At 50.4% G+C, this 13,973-nt stretch overlaps 2 protein-coding genes across 2 annotated transcripts; one reads left to right on the top strand and one right to left on the bottom strand.

Moving 5' to 3' along the window:
- Positions 1–72: 72 nt before the first annotated feature.
- Positions 73–13,896, top strand: DNAJC17 (DnaJ heat shock protein family (Hsp40) member C17). The gene is made up of 11 exons (XM_021555984.3): positions 73–169; positions 1,595–1,664; positions 2,545–2,603; positions 3,339–3,426; positions 3,809–3,891; positions 4,262–4,358; positions 4,714–4,763; positions 5,279–5,356; positions 6,355–6,435; positions 7,296–7,424; positions 13,688–13,896. The coding sequence occupies exons 1-11, from the start codon at positions 92–94 to the stop codon at positions 13,811–13,813; spliced, it is 939 nt and encodes a 312-aa protein (XP_021411659.2). The 5' UTR covers positions 73–91; the 3' UTR covers positions 13,814–13,896.
- C5H15orf62 (chromosome 5 C15orf62 homolog) lies at positions 9,898–12,097 on the bottom strand. Its single transcript, XM_021555985.4, has 2 exons — positions 11,660–12,097; positions 9,898–11,403 (listed from the first exon to the last, which is right to left on the bottom strand). The coding sequence occupies exon 2, from the start codon at positions 11,132–11,134 to the stop codon at positions 10,619–10,621; it is 516 nt and encodes a 171-aa protein (XP_021411660.1). The 5' UTR covers positions 11,135–11,403; positions 11,660–12,097; the 3' UTR covers positions 9,898–10,618.
- Positions 13,897–13,973: the final 77 nt, after the last annotated feature.

The following is a 13,973-nucleotide window of genomic DNA, read 5'->3' as shown; positions in this document are numbered from 1 at the left end:
AACCTTCCCAGGAGGCCTGTGGCGCGGCGGCGTGCTGGGACTACATTTCCCAGCGACCGCGGCGCAAGGAGCGGAAGCGGGAAGCGCGAAGATGGCGGTGGATAAGGAGCTGCTGGAGCGGGACCTCTACGGGCTGCTGGGGATCGGCGAGAAGGCGTCCGAGAAGGAGGTGAGGGGCGTAGGGGGGCTCGGGACAGGCTCCTTCTCTCCTTCCATCCCTTTCCTGGCGTCCTCGGGATCGGCGGCTCCCAGCGCGGCGCTGCTCTCCAGCGCTGAGCTGAGGGGTTGCTCCAAGTGCGGCTGTGGGACCGGGGCTGTCAATTGGAAAAATCCCGTTTTTATTGATGTCGGTGTTGTCATATCCCGTTTTTACTGGGATTGGCCTTGTTCCCCCAGCTCACGCCTCAATCCTGCGGGGCGGAACCCGCCTTTGGAGGAGGAGAGAATTGCGGAGTTGGTCTGGGAAATGTTCTCGCTATGTGCTTCCAGAAGGGAAATTCCCCTGTTGACCCAAAAATCCTGTCCGAGCACCCAAAAGTCACGCAGTTAATTCTGTGGGCTTGGAATTACACGTTCGTGGGTTTTAATTTAGTTTAGTTGCTTAGTCAGTGCTAAACACAGGAAGGAAGCTCCGAGAGAGCTGCAGAGGGGCTCGGGACAAGGGCCTGGGAGAACAGGATAGAAAGGGAACGGTGGCACTGCCAGGGAGCCGGGTTACATGGCACAGTGGGGAGGAATTCTTGGCTGAAATGGGAAGTTGGAGGATGGAGCCCGCCGAGGAGACGCCTCTCCCTCAGCTGGGCTCTTATGCAGGAGGTGGGGTCATCTGCAGGGTTTTTCCTGCACATTCCCAATCCCGGGAGCTTTGTCCACCAGGTGGGGCCTGGACATAACTTTTCCCACTTGTTATAGCAGGAATTGGTTGGGAGTGAGATAAGAGTGGCTTCCTTTTTTCCTTCCTCTCCCCCCCCTTTTTTTTTTCCTTTCCACTTTTTTCCTTCTATTTCCCTATTTTTCATTCTCTTTACTTCTTTTATTTTTATTTTCCACTTCTCTTCCTTTACCCACTTGATTCCCCTTCACTCATTTTGGTTCCCTCTTTTTGATTCTCTTTCTGAGATTTTACCCTTCCCTCATTTTTTTATCATCCCCCCTTCTGTCTTCCCTTCCCTTCCCTTCCCTTCCCTTCCCTTCCCTTCCCTTCCCTTCCCTTCCCTTCCCTTCCCTTCCCTTCCCTTCCCTTCCCTTCCCTTCCCTTCCCTTCCCTTCCCTTTTTGGTCTCCTTCCTCCATATTTTTCCCTCTCTCCTTTTTTTTTTCTTCTCCCCTTTTTTTACTTCTCTGCTTTTTTTCCCCCTCTCCCCCCTTTTTTTCCTCTCTCCCATTTTTTTTTTTACTTGAGGTTTAATTGCTGCAACACAAGACCCTTGGAAGTAAAAACAACTTTTAAAAGCTCCAGCTCCTTCCAGACACGGCCATGTCCTGAGCCCAGCAGGTTACCCTTGAACACAGGGATTATTTTGGGTTTCCAAGTTGCCTTTTTTGGCAGAGACAAACCAGTTTCCCCCCAGTAACTCCCAGTGTGGCCCCTGCAGGTGAAGACAGCGTTCCGGCAGAAGGCCCTGACCTGCCACCCGGACAAGAACCCGGACAACCCCCGGGCAGGTGAGAGGGGGCAGCTCTTCCTGCTGGAGTTTTCACTTCTGCAGGCTCCTGGAAGTGGCTCTGCTTCCCTAGGTGCTGAGGGAATGGCTGGGTGTGTGTCCTTGGGAATGCAGACAGGGCTGGGAGTTGCTGCTGTTGGAGTTGCTTTCTAAGGCTGAGCGATCCCTGCTGGGCTTAGAAACACCAGCATTAAGTCAGTGCTGGAATTACAGCTGCACCCCTCCAAACCTTCCCAACCTTTGCCTGTTTGGACACTGCTTTGATCTGTATCTCTCACAGTCCAAATTTCATCAACACTCCATAAATCCTGTTATCTGTGGGCAGGGCAAGAGGGCATTTCAGCTGCCTGCAGGGAGTGTTTGCTGTGGATGAATGTTGTAGAATTAGCAGTTACTTTGTATTTTGTCTGTCAAGACTGATAATTTATCTTTATAAAAAATAAATACAGTTTGTCAATGCTTGTAATGGGACAAGAGGAAAGACTTTTAAAGGATAGATGGCTGTAATGCAACAATACAACATAAGCAGGACTTCTTGTTGAAGGAAAAGGACAGAGAGGGAGAAGGAAATTGTGAAGCTCCAGCTAAATGTGGCATGAAAGAGATATTACCACCAAAAATAAAAGGAATCAGTAAGAAAAATTAAGTTTGCATGTTCCAAGATTTCTCTTAAAGTGAAACAATCCCAGTTTTTTTACTCTTGAGTTTGTGTAACACCTTTGAGCTTAGGTGGCCCTGGCTAGAGGTTGGCTTGGAAATCTCTTCCAGAGGTGATATTTGTTCCTTTGAGAGACCTTCCTGCAGGAATTTTATTTCCTGGTTCTTCCCCAGGACCCTCACCTGGTTTCCCTCATCTTGCCCTTATTTCTTCTCGTTCCCAGCGGAAATTTTCCATCAGCTGTCCCAGGCCTTGGCCGTGCTCACAGATGCAGCAGCCAGGGTAAGGATGCTCCCTTAGGAAGGGTGGGATTTTGGGGTGGTGCTGGAAACTGTAATCCTGCCTCTCCTGCTCTCTGCTCCAAGAGATGCTCCATGAATACAAATCTCAGCTTTATTCCCCCTGGTTCTCCCTGAGATCAAATCTCAGGTGCCAGGTAAAAAGCTTGAAGAAATGTTGTGTTTGGGATTTGCTGCTGGGAGCAGCTCTGCCCTGAGATTCTGCCTTTAATAACGTGCTGGACTGGGGCATATCCCATTTAACAACACCATCCCTGATTCAGGAACAGCAAATTCCCATGGCAACATCTGCCATTCCTGTTGAGTCAGGGGCTGACAAATTAGTAATACCTGGATGCAATTCCTGAGGCTTCAAGCTTTGCTGTCTGTGGGACACAGGAGAGCTTGGATCCTTCTGGGGCTGTGAGGAAGTGGCAGAGAACCCACTGCCCAAGGCCGAAAAGAACCTGGAAATGTCCCTGGAAAGAATAAAATCAAAAAATGAGCAAGGAACTCTCTCCAAATTAGCTCAGGAGAGGGAAAAGCATTGATTCCAGTTAATAAAAGCTAAAAAGATGAACTCCTCTTTTCAGGTACTGGCAAAGCTTGTAATCCAAGAAGCAGCAGATGCTTCAGCCCTGCTGACAGGGTTTCAGTCCCTGATGTTGTTGTATTCCCTGTTTTCCAGTTTCTCTCCTGGTTTCTGTAGTTTCCCACTGTTGTGCTGGTTCCTTGGCAGGCAGCCTATGACAGGGTGAGGAGGGCAAAGAAGGAGGCTGCAGCAAGGACACAGAAACTTGATGAGAAGAGGAAGAAAGTAAAGCTTGGTAAGAAAATCAAACCCTCACATTCTCCTGAGGTCTCCCCAAGATGGCTGTTTGCATTTCTCCTTCCACAGGGGTCAATCCATGGGGAATGACTCTGGTTTCTTCATCCCTAGTACAGTCCAGTAGACCTGGAATCTCCTCCCTCAGCTATAGCTGGGGTGGTCCTGTTCTGGGAAGGAGAGAATTAGGTCCTGCTGTGGGAATTAGGGGGTTGAGGACTGTTAAGGCTCCTTTGGTGTGTGGGGCCAAAGGGAGGGGCAGCAGAGCTGTCAGGATATTGGTGTAGCTTCAGCCAAATTTGTAATCTATCCATCTTCCTCTGGCCAGCAGGGAAAATTCAAGTTCTCTTTGGATTGTTTTAAGTTTGTTTCTGTCTCTGCAGATCTTGAAGCCAGAGAACGGGAAGCCCAGTCCCAAGAGAATGAAGAGGAGGAGACCAGGATAACGAGATCATTAGAAGAAGAAGTAAGGATGAATTCTTAGTTCTCTCTGCTATTTTTGAGAAGAATTATTTCCATTCATTATGAAATCCATGGGATGAAGTGCAAAAAAACCTCTGGACAGCAGCTCTTCAGCCTTTGGGATTAATCAGAGAATCCTGAAATGGTTTGAGTGGGAAGGAACCTTAAAGCCCATCCAGTTCCAGCCCCTGCCATGCTCAGGGACCCCTTCCATCAGACCAGGCTGCTCCTTTTGGAGCTGTACCACGGGAACTGGCAGGAGGGTTGTCCCAGGAGATGGGTGTGAGGCCCAGGCTGTCCTTGGAAGATTCCAGGTGACATTCCAGCCCTGGCTCTGTGTCTCAGGTGCCCGTGCTGTGTTCCCTGTGCCATAGATAATCCGCCTGCGTGAGGAGGGCTCCCGGCAGCTGGAGGAGCAGCAGAGGCTGGTCAGGGAGCAGATCCGCCTGGAAAGGGAGCAGCACAGCCGAGGTGAGCACAGGGGAGCACCTGCAGGTGCCATTGAGCTCTTTGGCAGCTGTCCACCCTGAATTTTTCCAACCTCCTTGCAGGGAAAAATGCCTCAGAAACTGTCTCCTGCTTGTGTTTTTGCTGACCTGTTTCTAGCCTTGATCGTGGCAAGTCTGTGCTTCCTTAAAGGGAAAAATGCTGCCTTGGAGTATTCTGTCTGTGCTGCAGTTCCTGTTGCACGAGATTTTTGGGACTGGAATGGTTCAGTGGAAATCCCAAAGTGTTTCATCATATGTATGTTCTCAGGGAAAAAAGAATTGTGCAAAATGAATTTTCACCCATGTCCTTTCCATCTTTTTGCTTTTTCTCTCTTTAGGCAAGCAGGAAAGAAATGGAGCAGAAGGCAAAGTAACTCCTAAACTCAAGGTAAGACATCCTTTAAAAGCTGTGTTTTGGTGAAAACTGATAGAACGTGGTGGAAAACAGAAGGGACATTTCAACCCTACTGAGCTGGCACATCTTTTCTTTATACTGGAGATGAAATTCTTCCATGAAATGTGCACCATCAGGTGAACAGCTCCTGTCCTTCCTGTTAGAATTCCTTCCTCAGTCACCTTTTCTTTGTCTGCTGCAGATTTCTGAGCCTGGGATTGAGTTGTCTGTGCTTTAAGCACAAGGAAACATCTGCTAATTACCCTGGCAGAGTCATTAGCATCCTTTCAAGTGCGATCTTTTTTTATTCCAGTGAGCAGCGTTTCTCCCTGTTCCCCAAACAGTTTGTTCCCTGTGCTCACTCCCATGCTGAGATCACTGTCTTGGCAGGCCTGAGAGTGTGGCTGGAAATAGCAGACGTGGTGAATGTTCAGGGGGGTGGGTGGGAGCTGCTTGAGCAGGCAGAGCATCCAAACCAGAGAAATTAACTACTGCCTGTTTGTTTCCAGCTCAGGTGGAAATGCAGAAAGGAAGATGAGACTGGAGGGGGATACTCCAAAGATGTGCTGCTGCAGATCCTGCAAAAGGTCCTGTCTAACACTCTTCCCTATTTATTACTGTGTCTTCCCCTGATCTCAGTGCTGTAAGAATAGTGAACTCTGGGAAGCTGCATATCACAGAGTCATGGAATGGTTTGGGTGGAAAGGGACCTTAAAAATTATTCAGTTCCACCCCTTGCCACAGGCAGGGACACCTCCCACTCTCCCGGATTGCTCCAAGCCCTGTCCAGCCTGGCCTTGGACACTTCCAGGGATGGGACAGCCACAGTTCCTCTGGGCAACCTGTGGGAGGGCCTCAGCACCTGCACAGGGAAGGATTTTCTCCTAATAATCTAATCTAAACAGGTAATCTCATCTAAACAGCTGGTTTAGAGCTATTCCCTATGTCCTGTCACTCCATGCCCTTGTAAGCTGTAAACTGGAATTGCTCATTTCCTTCCCTGTTCAGCTTTCTCATGCAGTTTTCAGAGCTCATCAGCATGATCGTGGAGTCATTAAGGTTGGAAAAGATCTCTTAAATCATCAAATCCACCCTTTGAACCAAGTTGGATCCTTTGATCCCTTAGCTGGGAGCTGTTTCCCAGCTAACAGCTCTGGCTGAAACGGAGCAACTGCAGACTCTTCCCACTGGATGCTTCCTGCCCACTTTGTCTGGTTCTGTGGTTGTGGTGCACTCATCCTTCACTTCAAGCACTCCACATCCCTGCTGTGGGAAATGCAGAGGCAGGCACAGACAAGCCTTTGATCTGATCAATCCCAGCCTGGCATCTTTCTTTTTCCTCTGAGCTCAGCAGTCCTTTTGCACTGGAGCTTGCTGGGAGCCAAGTGTGTAGCTCCATGCCTTCCCAGATTAGTTCCTGGAGGGACAGAAATGATGGGATCAGTGGAAGCAGGGCAGAGATGGTGACAGCTCGAGCCTCATGTCTGTGAAAACACATGTTTTCTCTTTGTGTTCATTTGATAACTGAACTTGACATCTCTCCTGGCTCTTTAATTAACTTTCCTTCCTTTCTTTCTTCCCACAGTACGGTGATGTGCTCAATTTGTTGATCTCCAGCAGGAAGACTGGGAGTGCAGTGGTGGAATTTGCCACGGTGAAGGCAGCTGTGAGTGTGCAGAGCCCCTGCTGGGTGTGCTGGGGGTGGCACAGGACAGGTGACAGCCAGGACACTGCCCTGTCATTAAGGCAGTGGAGAAGGGTAATGAGAGTCAAAAGGCTTGGAGGGAGTGGCACAGCTGGAGGCACAAACCCAGAGATCAGGCACATAAACAGGTTGTGCATGGAACAGGCTGAGGGAAGAGGCACAGCCTCAAAAATCAGGCACTGAGCACTTACTCAGCTCTCTCTGAAGGTGAAATGCCTTGGAGTTGGGCTTATGTGTTTTGGAGGTGATATCAGGCATTTGCAGTGAAAAACAACCCAGAATGTCTTGACTCACTGTGAGTTATAATAATTCATGTGGCTGTGGGAGCTGAAGTCATCAGTTACCCTCAATTTTAGTAGCTCCATGAGCTTGGGCTGTATGAGAGTTTCCTTGTTAGCTTTTCTTTCATTCATATCCAAATGATAAAAACCCCCAGAACTGTGTGTGACCTGTATATCAAAAATGCTGGCAGGGGTATGGACCATAAAGGTGCTTCTCATGTAGGGCAGCTGTGATATCTGAGAGTCATGGAGTGGTTTGGGTTGGAAAGATCCTTAAAATCTTACAGAGTGGAATCAGAATGGTTTGGGTTTGAAGGGACTTTAAAAGATTATCCATTTCAAGCCCCCAGCCATGGGCAGGGACATCATCCACTAGCCCAAGTTGCTCCAAACCCCATCCAGCCTGGCCTTGGACACTTCCAGGGATAGGTCTTGTTTGTGTCCTAATTGGCCTTGAGGGGCATGACTCTTAGGAACTTGTGAGGGAAGAGAATGGGATCTGAAATCCAGGTGATGATGGAAGGATATTTTCCCTGCCAGGAGATGGCTGTGAAGAATGAAGTTGGCCTGCTAAATAACCCCCTGAAGATTTCCTGGCTGGAGGGCCAGCCCCGGAGCCACCCCAGCACCATCCTCCCAGACAGCACCAGCCAGCCCAGGACCTCACAGGTGAGGAGGATGGGCTGTGGGATGGAAATCTGGTGCTGTAACAACTTAAATCTCAGAGTGCTATCAGATAAAAGCTCTTGGGGCCAGGCCTGGCTTTCCCTGCAGCCCTTTCTATACCAGATCAGTGGCTTTCTAAAGGATATCCTGCCTGGGCAGCAGCACACTGGGAGCTATTTGGATCTTCACACATTCCCTGTCTCCCAAGTGAAGAGCAAGGATATTCTTTGCTCATCCCAAAGCCTTCAATGCCATTTTGATGGGATTTTTGAATATGTCTTGACTGTTGGAATCCTCTGAGTGAGAACTGCTGAAAGGTTCCTTTAGAGAGTCTTGGTTGCTCACTGCATTTGCAGGAGGAGGATGTTTCAGTGCTGGAAGCAAACCTCTATTCTTAGGGTCTGCAGGAGGCAGGAGACAACAATATCAAGCTAAATACCCTTTTGTGTGTTCACTCCCTAAATATTTTAAGCTTGTGAGATTGTTCAGTGCATTCACTGTCTTGATGTTTCATTATGTATTTTATTTATATTATTTGTAATTGTGCATCAGAACACCTGATGGTTATCCTGTCCATGCAGGACCAGGGAGAGTCCTTCAGCCACAGGAGATTCACCAGAGTGTTAGGAAGGGAACTGGGGCAAAAAGCAAAATCCAAAGCATTTCATTTGAGAATTTCTCACTAGCAGAGAGTGAGAACTGGCTCATTCCTACCAAAGGGGATTGCTGGTGCAGTTGGAGCTTGGTAGTGGATGCCAGCCTCTGTGGGTTCAGATCCCCGAGTTTGTCTTGGCCTGTTTCCATGGCCAGAGCTTGTTAGTGTGGAAGTGCAGCGTCTGCCTGCAGTGCAGGATTAGTGTGGTGGGGCAGCAGGGAGAGCAGGAAAGCAGCACACAGTGCTGGTGACTCACCTCTGCCCAGCACAGCCTCCTCAATCCCACCTGGCTCTGGGAATGTTGAGGAGCTGCATCCTTCCCAGGAGCTGCACAGCTGGTGATTTGCTCCTTTCTGCTGCTTTTGGCTGTAAGAAGCTGCAATTTCTGGGATTGCACTGCAGCCTTGCATCTCCAAGCTGCTCTCCTTCCTGTTTTTCCTTGTTCCTACTCCAGACCCTCCCTAAATCCTCTTACTGCATCTGCTAGGATGCTTCTAAAACCTGTAATTTGTTTACAGCTCCTCTTGGTTGATCTGCTTCCAGCAGCTTGTGCTCTCCAGTTCAAGAGTGTGCAGAGTGAGCTCCCAGATCCCTGCTCCCTCTGCCTCTTCCCTTCACACCCAGCCTGGTTTCCCAGACACCACGTTCTTGCTTCCAGGCTGCACTTACCTTATTCTGATTTAAGCTGCCCTTGCTTCCTATTCGCTTCCCCCCTCTGTTTTTGTCTGAATCCACCCCCATTTTGTTCCCACTCTGTGCAAAAGCAACTCCTCTGCTGCTCTCCTTCAGGAAACAGCCCAAGCCTGCAGTGTTCTCATGGCAACATGCTCACTACTCATACTCTGCTCCCTGCCTGGAACAGGCAGCCAGGTACACCCTGCCTGGGAGAGCCAGCCAGGACCTGAGAGCCAAAATCTGCAGGTAAAGCACAGCCAGACCCCAGCCAGGGGGTTTGGAAGCAGTTCCAAGGTGGAAGCTGCTCGTCTTCCATAGCTTTGTTGTCTCCTACAGCAACAGGTGCACATTGTCCAGTAGTTCCTGGAGAGCTGCTGCAGCCAAGCAGGCTCCAGTTCCCCTTGGAATTCAAAAGCTGTGGCTTGGACAGTATTACTCCAGGCTATTGAGAGCAGGGGCTGTGTGGTGGTTCAAAGCACACAGTGGCTGCAGAGAGCCTGTTTTGCCATTCCAACAGCATGCAATGCTTAGTTTTGGGAAGATTTTCCCTGCTCTTGCAGTGGAATCTCCCTGCCACGGCTCCTCAGCAATTCAGCCCTGAGAAAAGACTCCTGCCTGGTATTCATGTACCTGTTCTAAGCTCCTTCAGAGGTTTCATAGGGTTTATTTCCTATTATCTGACTTCAGGAGGTGACTCTTGCAGGATAAGAGGCAGCTGTGCCTTCCCTGGAGTGTCTCTACATTTTGCTGTGGCCACTTCCAAAGCTCCTGGTTATCTGGGGGCATGGACATTTTATTATTGTTAATTTTTAAAATAGCCCTAATAGTCAAAATGGTAAGAACTGGTAGTTTCTTTTAGCAGCTTGGTGCTGCCCAAAATGTTCTCAGCCTGGCAGAACCTTTCCCACTGTCCAGCTCAGGATGGGGAACTGTTCCTGTCTTGCTCCGAGCTGTGTGAGCTCTCCTCAGGGGAAAATTAAGTCCCAGCAGCTCTGTCCTTTCCTCAGAGCCACACAGGTGTCCCTGCCCCCATTATAAAACCCTGCAGTGCCAGGGAGGATGGACCTAGGCCACTCTAGATACCCTGTGTTCCTGGTGCCTGGGATTTCTGAGACTTGTTCCCAGTGAAATGAGGCAACCAGACGCTTCCAGTCACAGATACATTTATTCTTCTATGTCTGTACAGCTGGGAGCTCAGTGCATGCGTAAGGCAGCAGTGTCAGAGACATCTCTTCTCCTGCCAGGAGGATAAATCCACTGCTGGTGCTGTATCAGGAGCCTGCTTGGATGCTTACCTGTTTCCAGGCTGGGAGTGCCACCTGCACTGGAGTTAAGGGAAAAGAAACCCACAAGGAGGAAGAGAAAAAACGGAGGAACAGCTTTGAGCTTTCACATCCAAACATGGTGGGAAGAGAAGCCCCAGTTCCCGTCTCTCAGCCCTCAAAGCTTTGGCTTCGGGGTGCAGTGCTGCTGCCTCCTTGCAGGCTGCCAGCTGTTCCACAAGTGATCCATGACAAATCCTTGTGTGTCCCTGCCCCACAGTGTCACATCCCCATAATAAGTCCTTCCTAAAAAATGCCAGTCTTCCCTGAGGATGGGACGCACAGTCTGGAGTGGGAAATTCCCAGGGTGGAGAGTGGAAAGTTGTCCACGAGACAGCAGACAGTGCTCTCACCTGAGCACAGAGCCCATGAGCTCTGTTCCAGAGGATTCCTTGGCAAGGACGTGGATGGTCTGTGGTGGGCGAGGTGAGGACAATGAAACAGGCTGCACACAACAGGCGTGCTCCAGTATCCTTCCTCCTGCTGGAGTTGGAGGAACTGGCAGCAGCAGTGAGTAGCTGGGATGTGATGGACAATGGATACCTTCAAATGGCGTAATCCCTCGGGTTCTGTTTCCTGAGGGTCTGCAGCACATCCTCGAGGAGCGATAGCCCCAAATCCACTTTGAAGGACAGGAAGGGGTCAGCCAGGTCAGGAAGAGTGGTGCTGTTTGGGAGACCTGCCTCTGAGGTGCCATGGTCAGTAGCCTGGTCCTTGTGTGTCGGAGTGGCTTTGTGGCACGGAGCAGCGTCGGAAAAGGAGAGGTCAGAGTGGGAATCCGTGTGATCGATGATGTTGGGGCAGCTGGAACTGTCCAGGTACAGCCGGGGAGGCTTGGGAGGGGCTTGTGCCTTGGCCAGGTTCTGCTCGCTCTGACAGGACAGGTACTCAGACTTGTCCTTCAGATCCCTCAAGCATTCCCTTTTCTGGCCATCCGTATCCAGAGTGTGGCTGTTCTGGTTCAGGATGATGACTTGGTTGCCCAGCTTTTTGTGCCTCCTGAGGGAGAAGCGTCGGAAGAAGGTGGTGGACTTGATGGACCCCCTGCGCCAAGTATCCATGGTGAGCAGAGGCGGCAAGGAGCAGGAGTGCTGACTCCTCACAGGCGGGAGCCAAGGGATCAGCAGAGAGCCACGCAACAGGATCAACCTCTTCCTGCCCCACTCCCGGAGCTGCAAGGAACACAGAGAGGCTGGTAGTTCAGGAAATGCAAACTCCACGCTGTGGCAAGGAGCACTTGGCTTGTCTTGGATCTCTAGGAGTCTCCCTCAGAGTGGAGAGGAGCGGCGGTGTGTGAGTGAGCTCGTTAAACGTGTGCTGCGTCTCCGGGCTGGTGGGGAACAGCAGAGGCACAGTCACCATGAGAACAGATCTAATCTGGCATCTAGAACAGAAGGGCACTCGGGTGCCATGGTAACCAGGCACCTTCTGCGGAGGGGCACTGCCGGAAAAGCGCCGTGGGTGGCTGGGAACGAGACGGTGACTCAGTCCCACCGAAGGAACCCAGGGAATACAGGAGAAGGGGGATGTAGAAAGCGACAATGCAGGAGACAACGCTGGGAGAACAGAGTGCAGAAGAGACTTACACACTGTTGGAGCAGCCTGGAATCCAGGAGCGGAGAGGAGAAGCTGCTGAAGCACTTGGAGACCAGGATGAAGAAGCAAGTCCAGGGAGAGCTCAGCCAGTAGTCCAGGAATTCAGCCAGGTTGGACCCAGAACGCCAAGACTCCCCAGTGCTGCTGCTGCTGTCCCTTCATGAGCCACCCGTTGCTGCTTCCCGGGCTGCGGCTCCCTGCGTGGATGTGTTTGTTTTGAGCCAAGCCCTTGCTGAGTCAGCCACGTCAGGAACTGGGTTTCACTCCATTGGTAATTGCCAGAATTGCAGGAAGTAGGTGTGTGGAGTGGCAGAGCCTCAGCCCACGCTCAGGCACCCGGGAGCACGTGCTGTGAGCCCACCTGGATCAGGCTGTTCTCCTTCCCGCTGCTCTGAGAGCTCCTTGTGTCAGCAGAGCTCCCAAACCAGGCTGCAAATAATCTCCTGGCTGTTTTAAATTTCAATCCCAGTGTGAGGTGGGGCTTCAGGTTTGTGTGGGTGATTCATCTGCATAAATCTCAGGCAGCCTCTTCCATCCAGCCCAGCAAATTCCTGGGGTTGGTGGATGGGACCTGGAAGGATCCTGGCTGAGGGCTGATACCATCGGTGCTTTCTCAGACACTGCTGCTGCCAGTACCCAAAGGTAATTTTGCTCAGTTGGCTCTTAAGACACCAATTAGACTCTTAATTTCCCTCTTGATGTTCCTTATCTGTTGTGGGCTTTCATTGTGTCCTTGCAGCCGGAGGAACCACTTTGCTGGCACAGGATAAGGAATTGCACTGTGTTTTCATGCAGAGACTTACTAAGGCATTCTATTGCCTTTGTATCCCTCCTGCTTCCTAAGAAATCCTTCAATATCTGGAGAAGCCGTGGCTGCCCTATCCCTGGAAGTGTTCAAAACCAGGCTGGAGCAGCCTGGGCTAGTGGAAAGTGTCCCTGCCCATGGCACGAGGTTGGAACCAAATGATGTTTGAGATCCCTTCCCACCCAAACCATTCTGGGATTCTGTGATTCTCTGTGATCACCACTTAACCCACTTCCTAGAAAAAGGAATAGGGAGGGTTTTTTTTTTTCCATTCACCCTCTGTCAAGAAACTCTTATTTCCACCTGAACTGTCAAGGAACATGCTGGATGTTTCCAAGCCTTGCAGTGCTTTCATACTTCCAAAATAGCACGGCCACCTACTAGTGTGGAATGGCTTTGGAAGCAGCGCCAAAGCACTGGAGCAGCTGTCATCTGCTGCCCACGTTCATTAGGCAGAGTCTGCAATCAACTGCCTTGACATGACAGTTGCTGCCACACGCAGCAGGGAGGTTCTGGGAGCTTTGGAAAACTGTTCCGTTCCTTTGTCAGGTTTGGGAACATCCCTGGTGGTTTGCTTTCTGCAGCTGCTTAGAATCAGGGAATTCTTTCTGGTGGAAAAGACCTCCAGGGTCATTGATTGCAGCTGTTAGAATCATGGAATGGTTTGGATGGGAAGGGACCTTAAAGTCCATCCCAGGCAGAGACACCTTCCACTTATCCCAGGCTGTTCCAAGTCCTGTCCAGCCTGGCCTGGAACACTGCCAGGGATCCAGGGGCAGCCACAGCTTCTCATGGCAGCCTGTGCCAAGGCCTCAGCCTTGTCAGGCAGTTGGAAGTTAGTCACTTCCATGACTCATCCACAAACGTTTGATTTTTTTATGGCATTAGCCTTTGTAACAGGTGAAGTGTACGCTGGACTTTGGGTACCAACCTTGTAGGTGCAGGGTGATCTTGTCATCCAAAATAATGCCCCAACCAGCCTCATGGAATGCTGGCTCTGTGTCTGCCCCTCTTTCCTCATCAACCACACTTATTGCTGGTTATTTTTAATAATCATTTCAATAACATCTCCTGGTTTTTTCCTGTAGCCAGGCAGCTTTCACCCACCTCACAGTTTCCTGCCCAGAACACCGGTGTTGAGACGGGGATTTGGGGAAGTCTGGGAGTCTGTGCTGCCCCTGATGGGTTGTGTGTGTTTCCTGCTCCTTCCCAGGCCTCGGTGGTGTCGGAGCGGGACTACGAGAGCCTGGTGATGATGAGGATGCGCCAGGCAGCCGAGAGGCAGCAGCTCATTGAGCAGCTCCAGCAGGAAGACGAGGAGGAAAAGTCCCACACTTAGCATGAGAGTATGGATTCTTCCCGTCCTTCCGTCCCCTCAGAGCTGTTTCTTAATTTAAGTCAATAAACCTCTTTTTTTCTAAAGGTATTGTGGGAATAGAAACTCCCAGGGACTGCAGCCCTTAACCCTTTCCAGGTTTGGGGAAGGAATGGCTGCCTGA

Source organism: Lonchura striata, chromosome 5 (assembly GCF_050655825.1).
Source record: "Lonchura striata isolate lonStrDom1 chromosome 5, ASM5065582v1, whole genome shotgun sequence".
Lineage (NCBI taxonomy): Eukaryota > Metazoa > Chordata > Aves > Passeriformes > Estrildidae > Lonchura > Lonchura striata.
The sequence above is the reverse complement of the archived record's forward strand: the minus strand, read 5'-3'. Positions and strand labels throughout refer to the sequence as shown.